Source organism: Falco rusticolus, chromosome 1 (assembly GCF_015220075.1).
Source record: "Falco rusticolus isolate bFalRus1 chromosome 1, bFalRus1.pri, whole genome shotgun sequence".
In the NCBI taxonomy this organism is placed as follows: domain Eukaryota; kingdom Metazoa; phylum Chordata; class Aves; order Falconiformes; family Falconidae; genus Falco; species Falco rusticolus.
Window position 1 is genome coordinate 45,572,541 of NC_051187.1, and position 23,592 is coordinate 45,596,132.

General features: G+C 40.4%; 1 protein-coding gene across 6 annotated transcripts in view; it reads left to right on the forward strand.

The window, feature by feature from the left end:
* Positions 1-23,592, forward strand: part of MARCHF1 (membrane associated ring-CH-type finger 1) — a 252,774-nt gene that overhangs the window by 213,692 nt on the left and 15,490 nt on the right. For 4 of the 6 annotated variants that reach the window (XM_037377493.1, XM_037377506.1, XM_037377513.1 and 1 more), the window contains 2 exons: positions 270-1,010; positions 13,601-13,781. In XM_037377493.1, the coding sequence (XP_037233390.1) occupies positions 270-1,010; positions 13,601-13,781 (922 nt within the window). The remainder of the gene's footprint in view (positions 1-269; positions 1,011-13,600; positions 13,782-23,592) is intronic. The other 2 variants (XM_037377522.1, XM_037377529.1) reach the window with 1 other exon arrangement.

Genomic DNA, 23,592 nt, shown 5'->3' on the forward strand with positions numbered 1-23,592 from the left:
GCTGAGAAAAATACACTCTAATCTGGCTGACGCTTGATAGTTGTTTTTATTAAATAATATGTAGCTCTTGCTTCCGCTTAACGCTATTCATAATTTACATAGACTTTAGTTGTCTTTTGATCTTTGTTTTCATTCTGTTTTTGCTTTTCGGTCTCATGTTTTTCTATTAGAATTCATGTTCTCATTTTCATTCTTTTTTTTGGTGATTTCTCTCTTCCCATCCACCTTTACCATTTCCATCCCTTTCCTTTGCTTACTGCTTTGTCTAGATCTACTACTTTGCATGACTTGTCAGAAGATGAGCTTGAACATGCAACCCCTGTCATGGTGCTGACCCCTTCTAATAGGGAGTCTGGTAAGAAACAAGTAAAACGAAGGTTTAGGCGGAAAAGAGAGACTGGAGACAATGGTGAGCATACAGAAAAGCAAGGAAAGGGGAAAGAATGCAAATTGCATCCTGAGCCTGCGAGATCCAGCTGGAAGGCATCTGATTCATCATCATCTTCGGATGAGAGTCAGTGGGCTCAGGCTAGGAGGAGAGCAAGAGAAAAGGCCAGAATGGCCAGGAGAGGGAGAAGGAACAGTAGATCGTGCAGTAACCAGGACTGGTTCTCAAAGAATAATGCTGTCGAACTTGTCACCTTGGGGACAATGGGGAAAAAGAAGCAAGAGGTATCTGACCCTGAGAATCCTACTTTAAATCACCGCCGAAGAAGGGTTCCAAAGCTTAAGGAGTCACAGTCTTCAGTGTCATCTCAGGAAGCAAGGATTTCCTCAAGAAAGTGTGGGAAAAGCAAAGGGAAAAGCTACTACAGAGATCGGCAGCCTGCGTCTTTCCTTAGGCACGGCAGAGGTTCCAAGGAGCACTTTGCAGACGCAGGCTCTGGCAGTGATGCTCTGGCAGTCCCAGATAACAGAGCACCCGCTGGGGCAGGGTCCGGTGTGACTGATGCTGTTCAGAAGCCTCCAGTGTTGTGTGATGACTGGTCTGATGATTTAGAAGTGTGCAGGTTAGTGCCTAATAAGAAAGATTTTACGTTCTTAAGAGGAGTTTCTCACCACCGGGGGTTGAGGGTCCTTCTCTTGACTGCTCTCTGTCACTTTTTCTCAGTAATGAGCTGCTAGGCAGGCCGCGTGGAGCAACACAAAAACCTTGGCTAACAGAGATGTTAGTGTATCTCAGTCTGAAAAGATACTTCTCTTATTTAAAAGCAGTAAATCCTACAAGGGAACCAAATATTTTTCTTTGCTCCATTTTTTTTCATGGTGACGGACACACTGTGTCCTCTGGCAGAGTATTGCTGCGTTTTAAATCCCCAGCCAGAGGCAGCGAGGGAGGCAGCGCCTGACAGCTGAATGCAATGGGATACGGAGTTTTTCCTCCTCAGGTGATCAGTTCAAATCCAGCTTTGGTCCCGCTGTCACTTTTCTTTGACTTTCATGAAATAAACGTATGGTCTTGATTCAGTGTCCTCTAGAGCCGCATTATCACAGCAATCTGATGGACTGTACGTGCGAAGCACCCCCTCCAGCCGGGCGTGAGTGGCAGGGGTATTGGCAGCGCTGAACAGCTCTGCACTGTGAATGGGTAGGGGACCGGTAGTTTGGTACCCATCACAAGGATTGCAAAGGTACAAAGGATGGTTGGGCAGAATGAAAATTAAAACAAGCTTTTGGAAAGAAAAAGCAAAACCAACAGTTCTCTCTAATCCATAAATTCAGGCTTCTGACAGTCTGATACCCTTGGTGTGAGGCATGCAGTTGTGCAAGGGGAGTATTTTCCCCTAGGAATGATAGCAAGTTGGCCACTTCTGAGCTAAAGTATGAATTTTACTTGTCTACTAGGCAACCTGGGTGTTATGCACCATCCCATAAGTTTTACAGAACTGAAACAAATAATTTTTTAAAATTTTTTTTTGGGGGGGTGGAGGGGAATGGGGTCAGGGAGGGGGGTGGTGGTGTTTGGTTTGGTTGTTTTTCCCCAGTCCAAACTTGAGGGCCAGCATTGATTCTCATCTACAAAGTGTAAATGAGGATCAGGCTTAGTTTCTTGATACAGTAACCCAGAACTTCTCACTTTTCTTTGCTGGGAAGAAATTTGCGTGGTAATGTAAACATAGTCAGAATGAGGAAGTTCACAGTATCACATCATGCAGCTCTACAGTGTTCACAGTATCACATCATGCAGCTCCACAGTATACTTCAGCCTAGTAGCACACTACAAGGATCCTAGTTTTGAAAAGAAAAGAGATGCTGTGCAGGAATTGTGCTTTTTCACAGCAGGAGATACAACCCGCTACTAACACAGCTAGGCTATGCGCTCTTGTTATGCTTACCAAGCAAGAATGGATATTTCAGTTGTCTGACTTGTCTGCCATGACAATTTAAGAGTCTTCAAAGTCCAGCCATGTTTGTACATCAGCTTTTATGTCAGGACCACCCCCCTGGCTTGGGACCTCTTCACCTTACAGAAATGCAGATACAGCAGCAGTGGCAAACATGTTACATGTTTTTGATGCACTTGGAGCGTGTCTATGTGGTATGATTCAGAGATGTGCAGGTAACTACTTCAACAGCTTCAGAACTGTCTTAAATTTCTGAACCAGCAGGCCTGCATGTATTGAAGATCCAGTGTAGTAGCCACAGTACGTATAAAATAGGGCCATTTAATAACTACTAAGAATTTGAGCTACCCAAAACCTGAATTATTATTTCAGGTCTTTATATGGGCTTAATTATACCATGTTAAAAAAAAAAAAAAAAAAGAGAGAGAAATTAAAGTAAAAGTTTTAAAGTTTTGTAGTCGTCTGACGTAGATGAATGCGAACTGATGCCTGAGTCCCCAGACTTGGACTTCGCTTTAAGGTGGAAAGTGGACTCCAGTCTTTCATCTGTCTTCTTGACCCATTCCATTTTACTATAATTATCCAGGCACTTTTTGTAAGTCTTGGAGCTTGGTTCAAGGATGGACTTTTTGGATATGCGTGCAAACTTTTCAGCTAGGCTCTTGTTTAGTAGGGGAAGGTTGAAAACTTGAAAAGTATGTGTCCCTAGGCTCACTCTCAGTGGAGATGCTCTTTGAACAACCAGAGTTAAACTCAACACAGTTAATAACTTGCCTTGTTGTGCAAAATTTGTCAAGAAAGTCATAATTGCATTTTTCTTCTTGTCAGGGATAATGCTGGCTTGTTGTTGTTGTCATTACTAGGTGTATCATAGTGATGATAATACATCTAGGAAAAACAGTACAAAGTCAAAAAGCACGTTAATTTTTCAGAGCTGGTAAGTTGTCTTAATCAGTTAGCAGACAGCTGAAGAAAAAAGATGACGTGTTTTTACTACCAATTCAGTGTAGACTGTAGTTTCGGTTTTTCAAGACGGGTCTCTACACTTAACTGACTTGTGACCTGATATGATTTTCTTCAGATTCACAGTCTTGCATCTGAAACAACAACAAAAAAACCAACGTTTCAGTGCAGATGTGCACATATAGAGTGACCATTTTTCTGCATGGGAAATAGAAAAAGGATTTTTTGGTGATGTTTGTTCTCAGACTGGATTAACATAGCTGATTGTGATGTGGAAAAACTGTTTTCTTGAGGTGTTTCTTTAAGTTTTTCAACCTAGGCATTTATATCTTCTAACTGATGTGACAAAACTGGCTGAGAGGAGTGGCTCTTGCCCAGATGGGATTAAATGGAAAAAGCAGGGATCCTAAACATCTCCTGGTGCCAGTTATTTTGTCTTTAACTGTTTGGTAGGCAATCTTTTCCCTTTATTTCCTCTTGAACGCATTTCTATGCCCACGTAAGGCTACAAGCAGTTTCCACGCTTTGTTCAGCTGCGTGAGCAGGAACGCGGCAGGACACACACACCCAGCTCTAGCGTAAGCGCGTCAGTCGGATAACACGTAGTGCCACGGCACAAGATATACTGCAGCTAGTCTAACACAGGCCTCTTGGCATGTCAGGTGAGACATTTCCCCTTACAGTGTCTCTGTTGCTGTGTTTCCAGAATGATGAAATTATGACATGGCATCAATGATGATGTTTGCAGTCTCTTCCCTGAAAGTACTCCTTTCTTCTGGGGCCCATTAGAAGGCAAGGTTTCTGCTTCTGGGATTAGGGACAACTATGTGAATTCTGACCATGCTGAGTTGTTTTGACACCTACTTTTTTATTTTTTTTATTTATTTTTTTTTTTAGATTCACAGGGTAGGCTTTCTCAATTGTGCAGTACGGTTGGATCCCCCTTTTCCGAAGTTGCTCTGTGTCTGAGATTTTCTTTGTATGTACTTTACTCTGGAATTTGTCATGTGCCTTGAGGCACAACCTCAGAAATAGCTTTTTTGGTCTGCCTAGGGGTGATCTGCCTGAAGGGAAAAGCTATGTGTGGGACACAAGACAGTGCATGGGTTGTGAGGATTTATTCCCATGGATTTTCACAAGGGAATTACTAAGGGAAGAAAAGCGGTTAATTGATATTACCACTGCTGTATCTTAAGTGCTTTGTGAACTGACTTTGAATTAATCTCATGGTATTTTTATTATTTATGATGGGAGAATTGAAAGATATTTTCTGTTTGACTAGTTAGGCTTCTGGCATAAACCTTTTTATAATACTGATGCAGTCATTTCAGCAATAACACTGAACTGTAATTAGCTGAAAGAAACCACACACCCTTGAATAAAGTGGAGTTTCTCACTATGAAAAAATTGCTTATCGGAAGTAGAATTGTCATTTTGTTGAACTCCATGAATGGCTCTGTATACAGTCAGGTAATGGCAGACCCTCTTTTGAGGAGTAAAGGCATTCCAGAGGGATGGCAGGAAAGAGGAGGAGGAGTAACGGACATGATGAAGTTGATTCATGAAATCTGCAGAATCTGCCTCAAGAATAATTTTTTGAAACCAGCTTTAAAAAGTGTATTAATTAAAAGGTCATTATAAACTTAGAAAAAGACTATTATGGGCATTTCTATGTGTTAGCACAATCATAGGTAGGAAGTAGTGTACATTGCATTTGACAGGAGGCGATGTGATTATGATGTTTCTTTCTGTGCAATCAAGTGTTGTAACATGTTGGTTTTCCTATTATTTAGTAAGACATGCAAAATGTATCTCCCATGAATATACTTACATGCTGACGTATTCATGTAGTAGAGTGCTCACAAAATCAGCAGACAGAAAGCCACTTGGGAGGAAACAAGTCCTCATGGACTTGAGGAAAAAAAGAGAAAGGTGAACAGAAGATAGATATATAGGCTTAAATGGTGCCATTGAAACCTAACACTCACTTTAAATATTTATACTGAAGCCATTAAGTTGGATCCAGTAAATAATTTAAACTGTAGCGCAGAATACTTGAAATGGAATTGGAACTGAACAGAAATATCTGAAGACTTGAAATACCATCCGGAGCCCTCTAAAATCACCAAAAACTAGAGGATGCTGAACTGCCAGACCTTAAAGGGGTTTTAACCTGTTTCTTGCTGGGGTGTTAGCGCCTTCCCTGGGGTCCGAGGATGATCCATTCCGTCATTTGAAGTTAAATCCCTGAATCCTGTCCTGCACCTCGTTGCGGCTCCTCACCGCTTCCTTTGAAAGAACTGTAGCTGCTGCTTACCCTCCTGTCCCAAGCCTTCTTTGTGCAAGGTGACTTTCTGATAGGAATCTCCTGCCCTGACTGTTCATCAGTCTCTGAAGCAGTGTGAAATCCTGGTTAATTCTATTCTCCACCTGATGGCTCAAAGCCGCATCTGTCACCTCTTTAGCCATCTGGCTGTACAGTCTCTTTTGGAAGCTCTCTGTGATTCAGAAGGATGCAAGGAGAACCAAAACAAGGCAAGCATGTCTTTGCTGTGGTTAGGGTCACTTAACTGGGGGAGACCTGAGACCTGGTTTCCGCTTCTTTCTCTCAAATCCTGTCACTATGTTTAATGCAAGTAGGTGAAATGGCACCGCTTCCTGCTAGGAAGTTTGGGTGAGAGGAGATCTTTGGTTTTAAGGGTCCCATTACTAAATACTTAAAGCTTGAGTGTGTGCTGTGAGGGGTCTAGTTACTTAAAGCTTTGGCTTTCACTAGGCAGGTGGGAGGAACTCTGAATTATTTTTTAGGATGCAGTACGTACTACTTTGAACTGTGTTCACTGCAGTAAATCTTGTCTGACATATATCTTGAGTTACACTGACAGTGCATCTGAGTCAGGAATTACTTGTAACTCTTTAGGTGGTTAGATAACCTATTTATCACCTATAACAGAAGATTAATAGAAGGACAAGAAATGTTGACAAAATAAAAGATTTAGTGTGCTTTTGCTAATGTTGTCTCCTCTTGGGTCTCTTGCAAATCCTGATCATGTTTGCAGAAATCCAGAGAAAGCTTTACCTAGACCATTATGAAATTCCATTGGTGTGGTGCAACATTTTGAAAATGTTTTTTCCTCTAGTCAGATAAAGACAGCTGACTGTATAGCAAAATGGAAGGGCAGGAGTGACAGGGAAGAGATATACAAATTGATTACACTCGGTGTGGAAAATTAATGTGCTTCATTCACACTGTGTTTAAATGGGGAGGAAGACCAATTTGTCATTTAGATTACTTTATGATTTAACAGTGGAAAGAATGGAAATGAGATTTTTTTCAAAAAAAAAAGCCTGAAAAATGAAAGCAAGGGAAACATGGCATGCTAGCCTGTTCCATGATGAACACACTTAGTGAATTTGCCTTTTCTTTTCCAAGTGAAAAATTATGCAGGAGCAGAGTTTGATTTTTTTGTTTGTTTGTTTATGAATGAGTTTATTATTTGCTGTGAGTTGTTCATTTTAATGAATTACTGCTTTAATTTTAGGTGCTACCTGTCTAAAAGCACTCTAAGTACTCTATAAATTGGCAGAAAAGAGAGAATGACATTTTTTGGACAGGAGAACAGTTTTCTTAAGATTATCAGACAGCAATGACAGCAATTTTGTGCATTCTTTTGCAGACCTGTGGAATTGGTTCCTTTTGGTCCAATTAAGATAACCTAGGAGCTCATGGTATTTCATGCTGGCAGCTAATAATCCTCACAGCCAAACGTCAAATCAAGGGATTCACTTGGTCCAACACTTTCCAGCTATGCTGTTTCTCCCTGACTAAGCTCCCTGTAACAGTGAAATATAGCAATGAGATGTACCCAGTGAACAGGGTAAGAATTTATCTTTGCGTAATCATCATGAGTCCAGGTATGCTTTCCAGCGAAGGGCAAAATTTTAACTGCCTTTTCAGTCATTTCTCACCAAAAAATAATGCTTTTGGAATATGCATTGTCTTTCTTGAGCGTATTTATATGGAGAAGATATTTCCCCCTTTTCTTAGGGAGATCTGTTCAAAGCCCAAAAGCATTTCTGTTCTGCTGCTATACATCCGTCGCAGGAAGATAACAGTATGGGTGTTGGGCATCTGCATTCATTTAGTTCACAGTGCATAGAAATCACATCACAGTGGTAGTAAACGTCACAGTCACAAGGCAATAATAGCTCCTCCTGATTTTGTCAGTTAAGGGGCCTGTAGGTTCATAAACCTGCTCTTGAAGCACATCTGATCACCTTTACTTTTACCGTGGTCTAGACCTCACTGAGGATTGGTCTTGGGGTTCTCCAACTGGGTACTCCCTTTGAGTGGCAGTAAACTGCAAGATGTATTCCTGGCCGGCCTAAATCAGTATCAAATCAAAGCAGCCCCCACCAGCCTGTGCCTGGTGTAGACAGCAGGTTTTTAGCACTAGCTGGTTTTTTTTTCCAATAGATTTGCTGCATTTTCACTGCTATGCTTATTAGCACAGACATAACTATATAATACCCAGGAATATTAGAGAACAATAACAGTTTCACATAATTATGTCATTTATAGCCCTTAAACGTTATCATACATCGTCATCAGTGTGCCCGTGCCCCCATATACGCGTCTGTTTTTGAAAGCCTCAGAGATATTCCCCCAGATCGCACATTCGTTAACAAAGGTAATATTTGACCTGGTATGTTTTTAAGGAAGACTATAAAAACTATTTGCGCTATGTTACGGTAGCTAAACCCTTTGTCTACATTTAATGGCCAAAAATCCTTGAAAATGTTATTAGGTACTGAAATACAGTGCCCATCTCAAGTACGGGGTCCACTGGAAGAGCTCTGGTGATGCAGAATTACTGCAGACTCTTTTCCACCGGTGCTGCTCCTAAAGATGAGGCTCGTGTGGCTTGAAGCACAAGCAGGGACATGCTGATTCATTCTTCTCCTTAATTACCTTCCTTCAACAATAGTCAGCAGTGGAAATGGGCTGTCCAGGTCCTGTGGTAGGGGAGCAGTTGCCAGCTGGGTGGGGGTGCAGCACCGAGCTTCACAGTGTGCACGAGACTCCCGCACAGTACGTGTGTTTTCTACTTCACTACAGCAGCGTAGAGGTTGGCCTATTTTCTTAATTACCAGAGGTTAAAGTAGATTAGTGAGAGGCAGGTTAGGATAACTGCTGTTTTTCCAATGAGGGTAAAGGTTAGCACTGTTCTCTTTCATAATAGTAAAATTTTGACCTTGTATGTGAAGGAAAAGCTAAAAACCTGTTGGAATCTCCTTGCTATCTCTGCCAGTAAGCAGCTTAGATGGTGGCTAACCATCTAGATTGTAACGTTGGTTGCTATGATTTTGCCAAACTAAACCACTTTAAGAGATGTTTGTCTGTAAGGGAAAAAAAAATCTTCATTTAATGAGAAGAGCAGGACAGTCACCCAGGATAGCTCTTGTTGTTTTTCTGAGAATCAGCCTAAATCCAAGTAGCATATGAATGTCTACAAGCTGTAGCCATCACTTTTCATACTTCCCTTCCTGCCTTCTAACTTTTGCAATGAACAGGCCGAGGGAAGCGAGGGAAAGCAGTTCAGTCATGGAATTAAAGACAGCGCAACATTACCACCTTCTGAAGATGCCTTACTTCTGAGTGCTTAGTTTAGCAGCATCTCGTTATTTTAATCCAATAAGAAATTCATCTCGTTTATATATGTATGGTGTCAATATACCCTTCAGTGAAGGAGGTGGTATACCTTAAACTACTGGCAACTTTATTTACTCATTTTGCATAGTCGTTATGGTGCAAAGCTTAATATGTCAAATGCAATTTCTCAATCAAGCATTGCATTAGCAGCTAGTTTTTAGCATCATTTGAATGTGCCTTAAGTTAATATTTTGAACAAAAAGAAATACTGAAAAATAATTCTAAAAAGTTCTCAGTAAAATACTTTTAACTTTCCATTTTTACATATGTCACTCTACAAATTTTCAAAACTGAACTATTCTGTTTCTGTTTAAGAACTTTTTTAGTATAGGAAATGTAGAAGAAATTTACAACAGTTTTGATATGAATTATGCAAAACCTTTCACAAAGACTTATTTTCAGCTTAGCATTTTTTATTTTTCCCTAAAAATGTTTTTTTCTTTTTGCTAATTTATTGCATTATAAGTAAACCTGCTATTTAAGAAAATCCTTTAAAGAATTTTAATGGATCTTTGGCTGATATATGCACAGTGTTAGCATAAATTTCTGCTTGGTACATCTGTGCGCTGAAGGTTGTAGAAACAATTCTTTGCTAGAGAAATATGTGCTGGGTATTTAGAATACTGCCATGTAAAACAAAAGCATAAGAATGACTGCACTGTTAGAGTATTATTTCATACAGTTTCACAGTGAGCTTTCTTTAAAGAGAAATAAATATTCTGTGATCTCATTGTGTAGGGGTATGTCTGTAAGCATATATTACACACACACACACAAATTTTGTATATATGAATCAGATAATCTTCTAAAAGCTCGTGTGCTGTGTTGTCCGGTGTACACGTGATTTATAGAGCAAAAGCTCCTTTGGAGCTTTGAACTCATTCCCCTTAAACAAGCAAGGTCCTGTTCATAGGCAGGATTCTTTAAAGCGCTCTGCTGTCGAATCTAAAAAAAAAATTAAAAAAAAAAAAAATTATCCAGGCTCAATTTGTGACTATAAAGGGATTCTAACTAAAAGGATTTGGCCAAATAGCTGACTCCCCTCCCCTCCATTTTGAGATAGTCAAAAGTATTGCCCTGTAATGAAGGCCATTTATCTACCAAAGGACCAGACAGCTGGGAAGAGCTGAGTGTGTCAGTTCTGTATGCGTGTCTGAGCAGCTGAAACTGCAGCTATTAACCATGTAGTGCTGTACTACAACTTGTAAATAAATCAGAATAGATTTAGCAATTTATGGCTTTTTTCTTTGTAGTGGAAAGTGTGTTTTTTGGTTTTTTTCATTCAACTAATTTCTAAGGTATGTAAGCAAATTTTACACTCTGTATAAGTTCATCCCTGTAAATAGTCAGGCTGATGGGTTAAAATTTTGAACACTTGTGATCATGGGGAAAATGGGAAACCAGAGTGGAAGTTCTCTGCCTCTGACTTGGTTTATCTACAGTTCAGGTAACTCTGTGTTTTGTACCCCTAGCTCAGTTGTCTTTGTACCACATGTTTTTCAAAACCTTTATTTACAATTTATTTTCTATAATTTGTGATAATTATGATGTACGTGATAGATAAATACAGCAAAGGGCAAGGATGGACAAAATTCTGATTTGGTACTAATGGCTGAGCAGGATATTACAAGTTATCTGGCCCAGATCTTCAGGAGATGTTTAAGCAGTCAGCCAACGCTCTGTTTCAATAGCTGTCAGGCACTCATGTCTCTTTGAAGACTTTGATTGTGAGTTTAGGTAACACAAATTTATTTTAAGCTAATTTCTTCTGGCTAAACAAATAATGAAGAGCAAAATTGCACCAAAGAGCATTCAAGTTGATGAAAACCATGCCTTTGGTTATTTTCACTGGACTTTAATTCCATTTGAAGTTTGGTTTTATTCTCATTACATATTTCATGGTTGTAAAGCTAGAAGAAGCCATTAGATTATTGAGTTCAAGCTTCTGTGTAATGTAAGTTCTTAATGTCACCATGTTATTTATACATTTAGCTTCTGTACAATGAAAGCACAAATAGAATGTATAATGCCCGTAGTGTTCTCCCATAGAAGTATTTCCACTAAAGAATACTTCTATTCTTTTCCAGTTTGCAGTGTCACTTTATCTGAAGGTCCCAGTGGAGTTTTAGGCCTGTATTTTAGCTCTTAAAATAATTTTAAACAGTTATGCAAGTGGTAGAATAAAGGCACTTGGGTACAAAGCTTAGTTGTCCAATTTCTAAATAGTTTAGATGCTAAGCCTGTAAAATAAATTATGTATAGCTTGAATGTAAATGAACAAAGAATACTAGTTTTCCTTTGGGAATTATCTTTAATTTAAAAAGAAAAGTGTGGGTTTTATGTAACTCTCAGCTGGGAATGCATTTTTTAGCAAAACAGCTCTTCAGTGTTTTGAAAATGTAGTTCTGCTTAAGCTACAGGCTCAATAAGAAGTCAGCATATAGCCAGTTCCCATTTAAGAGCTCAACCCAACCGAGCTTGGTTGGCTTAGTAAAGAAAAGACTGTAAATGGAGTTCTTACAAAACGCATTCCAAAAAATTAATGTGTGCAGGATGGAGGCTGTGGGTATTTTCTTCTCCCCTGCAGTCCCATGGGGTATGAGGTGCTCTATGGGCACCACCGCAGACATGAAACCTGGGGCTTCTACACCACGAATCCGGAGTTTCAGGTTTCTGTTGGTGTTTATGGGCTCTTGATAGATATAGATATATATAGATATATACAACAAAGGAGCTTTGTTCTGTTTTTCCATTATTGTAGAATCATTTACTTAGGGCTCTAGGCTACACCATGGAAGAACAGCGAAGCTGCTGGGTTTGATCCATAGCTGTTTTGCGTAGCCGTTGGGTTTTGCTCCCCCCTGCCTGCAGGCTGGGCAGCCCCGTGCTGCGCAGTGGCCGGGCTGTCTCGTCTCGGGGTGCCTGCCAGGCTCTCTTGGGGTGCCTGCCGGGCTGTCTCGTCTCGGGGTGCCTGCCAGGCTCTCTTGGGGTGCCTGCCGGGCTGTCTCGTCTCGGGGTGCCTGCCAGGCTCTCTTGGGGTGCCTGCCGGGCTGTCTCGTCTCGGGGTGCCTGCCAGGCTCTCTTGGGGTGCCTGCCGGGCTGTCTCGTCTCGGGGTGCCTGCCAGGCTCTCTTGGGGTGCCTGCCGGGCTGTCTCATCTCGGGGTGCCTGCCGGGCTCTCTTGGGGTGCCTGCCGGGCTGTCTCATCTCGGGGTGCCTGCTCGGCTGCCTCCTGGCCTGCGCCAGGTGCCGCTGCGCTCCGAGGAAGGTGGCCCTGCGTCCCTCCCTGGCCGCTGTGAGACCACCTCACCTCACCCCACCGCAGGGTGCCCCCGGCCCTCTTGCTGCCCCAGGAGTGGCGCGGCCACCGCTGAGTGAGGGGGTGGGCTGTTCCTCGGATGTGTTCAGACTCTTCTGCATGCACGTACCCGAGGCTGCCCTTCTCGAGCGCTGAGTTTCTAAGCTCTTAACTTCTGTTTGTGTGGCACCAGCAGCTGTGCTGGTGTGGCCACTTCTCTATTTTGAAATAACATTTCTCAGACTTCAGCTTCCCTGCCTTTGCATACCGGTTTGACACTTAGGACGTTCAGTAGGGCTTGGGTGCTTTGCTGTGTTCTCCTGGGCTGGGGACGGGAGTTACTCTTTGCTGTGTTGAACCTCCTTAAATTCAGGTGTTCAGTTAAGGCTTCTGCTCACTCCAGAGCTTTCCTGCCTGCACAGCAGCGCTTGCCAATAAAGCTGTCACTGGTTTGGATGGGTGAATGTTTGCCTGATACGATCAGGAGTCTGTCTGGAAGAGGGGAGGGCCACCGAGACATTTGGGCAAGTGTCACAGAAGAAAACCATCAGATTGCGACACTAGGATACTGATCCCTTTTTGCAAAACTGCAACACGAAAAGCTCTGTATCCCATTATGAGGTAACAGCAGTTCTGGGAACCACCTCTCTCAAATCTGCATACAGCTGTGGTTCTCGTTTTCCCAGATAACGCGGCGATCGGCTTCAAAGGGGCAGTGAGGAATGGAAAAGAGGAAGGGCTGTGACTTTTATTTAACACCTGCCTCCTAGAAAGTGTGTCCATGAGTGTCTATGCTGTGCCACATGCACGACTCCAGAGTACTCAAAACTGTTCTCTGAGCCTCTTAACTGTGTAACTTGAAAGAGTTATCCTGGGAACTTCGTGTGCTCTTCATGCTGGATGTTTTCAGCTCGGGTTAATTCTGTTAACTTTGACTATCTCGTTGGCATTACATACAGACTAAAAACTACCCAGCTCATAGAAAGAGCACTGATGTTTGTCTTAAAGGTTTTGTCGTGTGTAAAAGGGAAAAACTCTTATTTCTATTGATTCACCTTCAGACCAAATAGCAAATTCAAAGAGAAATAACTAAGTGAAGAGAAATTACTAAGTGGCAGAAGGGAACAAGGAGCGTGTTTCCCGGGCCTCAGTCTGAAAGGTCATATACCTGGCGTCTCGTGAATGTCAAGTCTGAAAATGAAAAAGCGGTGTAAATAAACCAGTGCCTTTGCACTGCTGGTTGGCACGTTCCTTCACTAGCTCTTGCTGTCCCTCCTGTCAGGATCTGTCACTGTGAGGGAGATGATGAAAGTCCCCTTATCACACCGTGTCGCTGCACAGGGACCCTGCGCTTTGTCCATCAGGCCTGCCTGCACCAGTGGATTAAGAGCTCGGACACGCGCTGCTGCGAACTCTGCAAGTATGACTTCATAATGGAGACCAAGCTCAAACCCCTTCGGAAGGTATGGTGCTTTTGAATTTAATTATCCTCAAATGTCAAATGGCCAGAACAGCTGTGCAAAGTACTGGCACAATTAAAGAAATATCTGCCTGTCCAAAATGGCTTTGTATTTACTGCTGTTAAATCAGTCCCGGTGATTTTATTTCTACATTTAAGCTGGTTAATTTACAGCAGCAGAGGCTTTTGAGTAGACTCTCTTGCAAAACTCATGCAATATAAATGCACAAGCAATAGTCTTTTGTCTTTTGGATTTTTATCTTCAGCTTTTTGTTAGTGGCTTATCTGCCTGTTTTGAAGCCAGAAAGTAATGGTACTTGTCACATTATGCTCCTGAGTAACACAGGCAAGTTCACCCCAGTAATTTTTATGCTGAGCCCATAACTTCTGGTTGAGAATGATGCTTATACCAATGTGGAGGGAGCAATTATGGAGTAACATAGTCAATCAATTTAGCTGCATCTGTTCTAACTGTTAGACTTGTGGGCAAATTAATCACTCATACATTAAGATTAGTTAATGGAATTTAAACTAAATCAGGACAACTTTGCATCCTGAAAGTCAAGTGTATGTTATCTGCATTCATCTGTTTTCAAGGATAAGTCAATATAGTGGTACGTAGTTTGTCAATATAGGGAAGGTGAAGAGTTTGGTAAAACGTATGTGGGTTTTGTTTTCTCTGGAGTGAAAAATTTCTCCTCTGATTTTTCTCTAAAAATGCTCTCATTCTTTTGGGGTTTTGTTGCATCTTTAAAGTTTGAGTCAATTTAACAGGGCAAGTTTTGATTTAAAATAAATTTCAGTGGGAGAACCCTTGAAAAACAGGTAGAAACTATTAGCTCATAACTAGGATATGCACGTGTAACAGTGCATCAATAGTCATTTTGATGGCAAAAGACGTTTTGTTTTTGTCAGCCTTGCACAGGTAGCAGCAGTTCAGTGAAAGGAGAGCAAATGGAATTCCTTTTAATTTCCCATCTAGAGAAATTTTCGAGTAAGTCCCTGATGATAAACCATGTTGAAGAGAGAATTGGGATTGATTTGACAAGCAAAGCTTGTGATAGGAAAGGACACAGTTCTCAAGTGCCAGGTAGATCTTGCCAGGTAGGCTGGAAATTAAAACAAATGTAAATAAACTAATGGTTAAAAATGTAATTGTATTGACTTAGGTTTTGGTAATGGCAGATAGATTTTAACTAAGGTGACAGGAAGGAGATAATTGTATAAAATCCCTGGCCTGTAGCATATCTTTGGGGGATTTTTTCTGTGTTTATGTTTCTATTTTCAACACAAATTGCTTTAATCTTCCATCTAACAAGTATGGTTGCAACAGCTACTTCCCCAAGAGAATATACAGATATCAGTATTTTTAACAAAAGCCTTTTCCTGACTGTGTTAGATAATAGAGCAACTTATAAAAGATGGAAACAAAAATTATGGCATTCAAGGAGAAAAGGAATGAAAAACGTGCATAACTGTTGGTATCAGAAGTAGGCACTTTTAAATGTCTGTGTGTGGTCATTGCCACCCACTCTCCCTTTTTCTTCCTAATTGAAAGGAATTAATGGAATACTGGCAGACTGAGAGTGGTAATGCAATTCCTGCAAGTCTGTAATTTCTTAACTGAATGATTACCACCTTACTCATCCTTGGTTCTCAGGTATGTTTTTTTTATTTCTGACATGAGAAAGATAAGTCTCTTCTTCCAGACACGATATTTTTGTTTCTGCTCAAAGCAGTACTCAAAGGCAGTTTATCTGCCTGGCAGTAAATGCTGGCAGCATTCCCCCCCTTCAAATGCAGTGCTAACAAATATTTGTCTGTATAGTATGGACAGCATCTAATTATAGATCCTTTCTTATAATGTACACCCGTTTCAGAAGCTAAAATCAAATCTTTCCAAAGATTTCAAAGTTAAAATGAGTTATACTTTTTGCATCTATAGCATTCGACTGTATCACCCTTCATAGGTTATACTAAACTAAATACATCATCCCTAAATAAGTGTATGCACTACCATCACCATTGTTCACAAATTTATGAAACACTGAACAGTGGATGAGAGGCTGTTTTGTAAACCAAGAGTTTTGACAGCTGCAGCGAAGGCAAGGTAGGGGAGGAAAGGGTGATCATCAAGAGACCTGCAGGGTACGTACAGCTGACTGGTAACTTTCCACTCAAATGCCTTCTATAAAAACCACTGGAAGTGTGTTATGTCAAGACCTACGTATTTTGCAAAAATGGAAAGTTCCGGTGAAACACTGTCAAATTCCTTGCAAGTCTGTAAGCAGCCCGGTTGCGCAGCTGCAGGGCATTCCCCAGGAGGCCAGGTTTTCAGAAGGTGGCACGGATACTGGTTACCTGTGGGACAGGCAGCTCCTAAAGCTGAAACTCTCCACAATCCTGTCGTCTTGATGCAGGACCTGAAGAGCACTAGAGACTCTAGGATTTCCAGACCTTCTTGAAGGCTTTAGGTGGTGCAGAGGCTTGGCTCAGGAGAGCCTTCCATCTCCAGCACTAAGTCCAGCCTAGCAGCAGTGAATTAAAATTTCCCAAATCTCTGCAATTCTCTGATCATAATGGCAAGGACATTATGAACAGTGGCAGTTATATCTGGAAATGATGCAATTCTTGTCAGCTTTGCCATCTGCCAAGTGGAAACAGCAAAATTGACAAAAAAAATGTATTTATTTTGCTAATAAATTTTGAGGCATTCTGAAAACAAATTTCATTTCAGTGTTTACTAAATAAAAGACCACAGGTCTAGCTCCATCAAAAGAGTACCTATTCAATTCCATAAGAAACTCACTTTATTTAAAAAAGGGTAATTATTTCCCCTAAAGTGAAAGTTTCTGCCCAAGTCCAGAAGATGCCATTTCCATGACCATTAGACCTGGATTTGAAGTGACATTCTACAAGTGAAAGGGTCACATTTCTCAATCAGTTTTTATTTTTAATCTTTACCTCACTCATGATGTGAGATTCTAAAGTTTGATTCTTGACTGTGCATTGCTCCATTATGATTTTTATCATAATACGTTTGCAACTTCCCAACCGTTAGTCTCCTGAAGGGAAAAAATTACAGACACAGGACTTAATTACAGGTATCTATGCTTTTTGCAGTATCACAAAAGCAGAATTTAAATATAAAACAAATTATTTGATTCAACTGGTGAATTACCTACCGTGTTTATTCATGCCTCAGTCTGTCATGCGCTCTCAATGTTTCCTAACAGTTTTTTATCAAAGTCCAGGGGTTTACAGCAAAATCGTTTCAATATCATGTCATATAGCTGTTAGCACCCATAAGTGACAATGTCCAGCATACTAAGCTAACATAAATCAAGATACCTTTATTAAATCAGTAGGCTCATGCCAATATGCAAGTTATTTAATTGCAGAATCCCTGAAAGCACAAGACATCAAATAAAACTTAGTTTAATCGTTTTAGTGAGTCTTAGCATTGAAGTAATCCTTTTAAGCATTCATCAACAGGCATTGCACGTGTTTCATGTACTTGAGCAGGTCTAATTACTTGGCTAAATATAAATTTAGAGGTTAAATATTACGCATTGCTTAGTGTGTCTGTTTTATTTCTCATGTCTGTCCATGGTTACAAATAATGCAGTTGCATTTGTAACTTTACCTTTCAGCATTTGCAATCCATAATGCAGAATTTCTCATTTATGTAGTGACTTTATTTATCATGGAAGGAATTAGAAAGTGGCAAGAAGCTTGTGTGAGTTCCTTATTGAGCTCTCTCAGGTAATAGCGTCAGCCTGAGAAAACCACTTCATCTTTAAAAAGGATGTATCCTGGTAAAGTAGCACCTGCATTTCATATTTCTTGAATTTGGTGTTTGAAGCATAGTAGAAACAGGAACTGAATGAAAATACTGTGAGTATGAAATGGATTAAAGTGTCAAATTAAAAGGTGCTTAAAATGCAGAAATGTCTTCAAATGGAGATTTCTCCACAGTGTGCTGCTATACTTCAAAATACTTTTCATATTTAAATTTTGTTGTCCATCTAAGATGCTGGTATCTGATGGAATGTTTTACTTTGATGCATTATCCCAACAGGTTACGCTGTGGTGTCAGATACGTCTATTTTCTTTCCTGATTTTGTTTTATATTTGGAATTCTTTTCAAATAATGTCTTATTTATGAGGCATAAGCAGTATTCCACAGTGTTACCGTGTAGTTACTTTTGGTCATTAAGGAAGAGCAAGTGAATTTTTTGTTTAGGGAAGCATTATGTACCAGTTGAGGTTGATCTTCTTTCACATAGAAAGGGTATCTGAATTAATCCCTTTTGAAAATAGGGGATTGGGAGTGTTTGTTTAGAACAGAGTCATAAGTTTCTGTCAAATTAAACAGAAGCAAAGCCAGTCTTAAAATACTGGTAACGGAAGAAACTTTATGTTGTTTATTTTGAATTGTGTGCATGTATCTTCTTAAGTGTTTGATCCTCTCTATTCGTATTTGCTTATACAGTGATAAATAGTACTTCTAAATGTGGTAATAGGTGCCTCTCTTTGGGTTTTACACCCTTGAACTCTGTGCAACTTCTTGTGTACCCAGCTGCTGCCATTAGAGAAGGAAGGAATGCTCTCTCTCCGCTTGCTATCTTATATTTTATAAATAACCAGATGTAATAAGAATGATAAATGTCCATGCTAGCTTTAAATCTTATATAGGATTAGAGGTTTAAGTCCCAGTTGGAGATAACATGGTTCACAAGTGTCCAGAGCTGGGTATTTGGGTCCTGGCGAGAAGTTACAGAACAGGCTAGCTCAGGTCCCCGTACAAAGCCAAACGCAGTTCAGGCAGGTGAGTGCCCTGCGTGGCTGGATTAGTGATTAACGGGTTAAATCAGTTTGGGGAAGGTTTCAGCTATTTAGTATGACGCGATGTAACTATTGGATCAAAAGCAAATACTTAGGTTTACTATAGCAGGTTAAAGATAGCCTGTTCACAGCAAAGCCAAGGGTCCGTAGGAACTGTGTAACCGGTTAAGACAAGGTCTGAGCCAACAGACAACTTGTGGGTGATGCCCAGCTGTAAAGCAGAGAAATGGGCAATTCCACAGGCTCCTTAAAAAAACCAAACACGTGAATCAGCTAGGGAAGCAACAGAAGACAGTCAGAATGCTGCTTTGAGAGCTTTTTTGTCTATGACAAAAGGAACATCTAAACTGAACCTCTAAGTCCCATTTCTCTCCCAGACATAATGTTTCACTCTGGAGCAGGGACACATCTGCTTCTGCTCATCATTGGACTTAAAACTCCATAGGATCTTTTTTTTTTTTTTTTTTTTTTTTTTTACAAAACAGTTGTCAACTGCAGTACTCTAAATCCAGTTGTTCATTCCTAGTTCTGATTAGTTCTTAGCTAATGTGTCAGCACGCCAGATTCAGCTCCCTTCTCTGTGCTCAATGCAGCCATATAAAAAGAGTAAATCTTAAAAAAATATAACTGCCTGCAGGAATTCATTCACAACTGGATGCTTTGTGGATAAATCTTTTTCTGTAAAATCTGGTAGCATGCATGGTGAATTCAGTGATGGCAAAATATGTTGAGGGTGTTGATTTATTTTGGGTTCAATGCTAGCTGGATAATTCCTATTTACATTCCTTATTTAAGAATATGGTGATCGCTGCCAGAAGTGGTATAGTCTGCAGAGACATCTTTGTCAAATCCTACTGTGAAATTAAAAGTGGTCGCCAGTAGAAACCTCTTCTCCTGCCAGAGCAGACTCTCAGAACCAGAAGAGACCTGCAGTCTCGCAGGAAAAAACAGAAACTTGGAGCACTCATTACTGCACCACTTGCTGTTCACTTCTTATTGCCCTGCGCTGTGAAGTATGAACCACCTGACTTTTTCATCATTTTTCTAATAAGGCTCATGATAAGAAGCGATAGCTAATATTGCATAGGTCAGGTAATGTTGACTTGCTGTGGGATTAGTTCCCTTTTAACTCAATTTGGTGAATACTTTGCAGTCCTTAACATAGAAGAAGAGCCTACATTTCCTTTTGATTTCTGGTGCAGCTACACCGTGTTGTCAAGGCAACCTGCTCTGGTGTTATCTTTCTTCCAGAAAACTGTCTCAAAACATTGCTAGCCTCAAATCATTTCTCGTAATATGTGGGGTCAGATACTTCACCAGTATGCACAAAGGCACAAAGCTATTACTTTCTTATTGGCTATCATGTCGTTATGGTGAATAACCTCGTGCTCAAGGGAGAATGTGTATATTAAAGCTTTTAAAGTAAAACTAATGCTATAGCATTTATATCCTGTTGTGAGGCCTCAAGGATGCAAGGGGCTGCTTTGTTCAGATGATTGTATTCCTGGCTTTTGAGAGACAGTAGCAGAGCATTACTGCTAATTCATCTGTATATAGATAGCGTGCTGTAGTTTGCAGAGTAACGTTGTCTTGCAATTTGTGCCCTAACAAGAATAACGGATCTTAGCTTTGTCATGGTGGCAGAATGTGGGTTAGCTTTCCATCTCCATATTTCTTTGTCTTCCATTCAACGCAACTTTTGTTTGTGCAACTGTTCCATTTCCCATGGGCTTCTAACAAGAGATTCTGACCTCTTGTGCCTCATACCTTGAAACCGCCATGACATACCCTTAGGCTTGCAAAAAGTACTGTGAGACTTTGCTGGGGCATCCCCACGTGCAGCATCCTTCCTGGAGGCGGAACAAGATGTTTTGATTGTCATTGCTTTGAACTTGTATTCTTTTATGAAGCAAAGAAAAAAAAATTACACCAGAAATCGAAACAAACCCTGTTTCCTCTTCTAATAACCAAATTTGCTACTTCTGCTGCTCGGTACTATTTACAAAAGCAAAGGGAGTTCAGGAGATTGTCCAGCTCTGGGTATTGGTGGTGTTACGAGCTGGTCACATCCTTCTGTGTTTTCTGAAGCTGAAATAAACAGTTTGGTCTGAGCTGTTTTCAGATGCAACTTGAATCAAAAGGGTTTGCTTCCATCTTACTTAGAGGGTCCCACCCCATCCTGCAGTTCTAATTTTTAAAGAACTTGAGGTCTCCTTTTCATTTCAGCCCTTTCAGTGTTCCATTTGACAGTTTGGCCTCGTCAATAGTTGTAACAGAGGAGGGGCTGGGTAGCTGAAGCATTGAAAATAATTAAGAGAATCTCTTGATACTGGCTTTATATCTAAAAATGTAAATGGAGTGATGCCCTGACACAAAATGTATAGCAAGTAATATAGAATTTAAAGAGCATAATCAACCCAAGCATTGACCTTCACCAGTCATGGACTTCTGTAAAAATGCCATTTTTACTGTTTAATTTTGAAGCTGGGGATTTTACCACCTCTAATGGGAGTGAGCTGCTGTTCATGAGCCGATTGATGTATTAATCTCTCACGTAACTAACACATACAATTTCACAGTGGTTATTTGCCTCACATGTATTTTGCCTGGGACCTATTGATGTGAGAATGACCTGAATTAATTCGCAGGCTGATGCTTGCTTGGTGGTGGAATGCATGCGAAAATGGCTTCTCTTGAACATAGTGATGTTCTCTTGAACATAGCGATACGGTACTTGATCTGATTTATGATCAAATAGGATAATTATCAATTTAGTCAGTATATTTTATAATTTTTAGTGTTAATTTAATTTTATTCCTGTATAATTTTATTAAATTTACTTGAGGGGAAAAAAAGAGAAGCTTTTCCTCCAGGAATTATGCAGATCTTTATTCATCTGCTCCAATTTATATGTGGCAAAATTGGAATGTATGGCATTTGTTGGAGGTCCTTCACAATGAATAGCTTCCCTCAGCACTTAGACAGAACACTAGGCTGTAGTTTTGTGTTAATTACTGTAGCCTTTCCTCAGCACAAATTTCCTCTATTTCATTTTTATTTAATAGGATCAAAAGAGTCTCTCTTGTAGGAAAATTAAAAGACGGAAAAGGTAGCTGTACCTATTCATTGGGAAATTGGTATTCTTGCTAAAGTCGTATTTATAGATAAGAAAGCACATCAGCGCCTTTTTTTAATTTTTGTTAGGTGGTGATTCAGACATATGCACATATACTATATATACATAGTTGCAAAAATAAGATACATCCAGATATGTTTCAACAACAATGTATTTAAAAGGTTTTTGGTTTACAAGGACGTTTGAACCAAGCTCATCTCTGTAATGATTCAGACAGATTTGGTCAAGGGAAGCTCAGAAGCTGAATTACATTTCCCATACAACATAGGTCAGTTGCTCTCACAACTTCAGGAAGAAAATAATGACCATAGGAAAAGAATTAGTGTTCAGGTTCACTTTCACTATTGATTTAGTGGGTGATGGAGGGCAGGGTGTGTGAGAATTAGCAAGAGCATCTTTGATCTATCAAAGTGAAGGATAGAAAATGAGATGAAAAGACATGCAAGATGTTCTTGAGGTTCACCCAACGCTACCAAATGGCTGCTCTCCACTCAGTGACTTTCAGATGTGGCTGCCTTCCCTTTCCAGTCGACTGTACTGCTCTTCTCACAGGACTCCTCAGCATGCAAAGGTACCGTTGTACCTTTCCTCCCTCCACTTGCTGCTATACTTCTCTCCATTCCTCTTGATGTGATGCTGAAGGGCCTTGGGCTGTAGCAATGTAGTGCACGGTTCTGTAGGCCAGATTGTACAAGTTCTTCAGGTAAATGGCTTTAGGTTTTTATTCTGTAAGATACAAATTAGAACTTTAAAGAATTTTGCATATTGTAAAGAGTGTTTAAATTACTAATGTGTCAAATGGGAGAATCAAGGATGTGATCAGCAAACAAAAAAGACCCAAGTGCATTTAGTACGAGGCAGTAATAAGAATGCTCATGCTTGCACTGGTCTAAGAGAAGGCAAAGAGGTGAAAATTATTTTCTAGGTGGAAGGTCGAGTAACTAATATTCTGTTGTAACTCCTGGAGAAGACACTGTACATCATTTGTAATTACAGCTAAATAAACAGAAAGTATATTTGTTGATTTAGCTTTTCAGGTGTCACCAGTTTTGTTTCATCATCTCTAATTTCAGAATGCATGCTTCAGGATACTTCTCAGCAGGCTAGAGGATTTGATATCCAGGAAATTAAGCAGTGTGATGAATACTAAAGAGAAAGTGATTCAAGTAAAGACTCTTAACAAAACTGATCGTGTACTATAACCATGTCATAGATGACATGTTCTAAGGGAACAGTCCTTCAGAGAAATTTCAATTTAATTGGACAGGACAAAAGAAAATGGAGAGACATACAAGACTATGTAATGGGTTGTTGATCTCCAGCATGTTGCTATATCCACCTTTCTCTCTAATTGCTCTTCTTTTCCTATTTCTACCATGCTATCCCAGCCTTCTGTCCACACCCATCACGCTGAGACCAAAATGCACTCGGATGTGCAAAGGGAGCCCATGTGACTCTGGCGCAGATTGTAGGGAGATGGTTTGCTATGGCTGCTGTAGTGGAGGAAGGATGAATGGTTGCTCTGACCCCAGCACGATCCATCTCAAATCCAGCACCAAGCACGTGTCGTGGTTGCTCCTCTGTTGCCCATGGAGTACATACTGCAAATTGCAGAACCCCCACCTCCTTCGGCTGGAAAATGAAATCTCAGCTTAGCTGGCCTTGCAGCAAAATTATGATCTGTGCTTTGTGGTATGGTAGTTTGGTTGACTGACTTTAATTTTAATGTTTTTTAAATGTATCTAAGTTATTGTTTGAGAGCTGGACTGACTGTGATTTAAAGGCATTTGCTACTTAGTGACTGGAGGAAAATTTCATGCCTTCGGTTAGG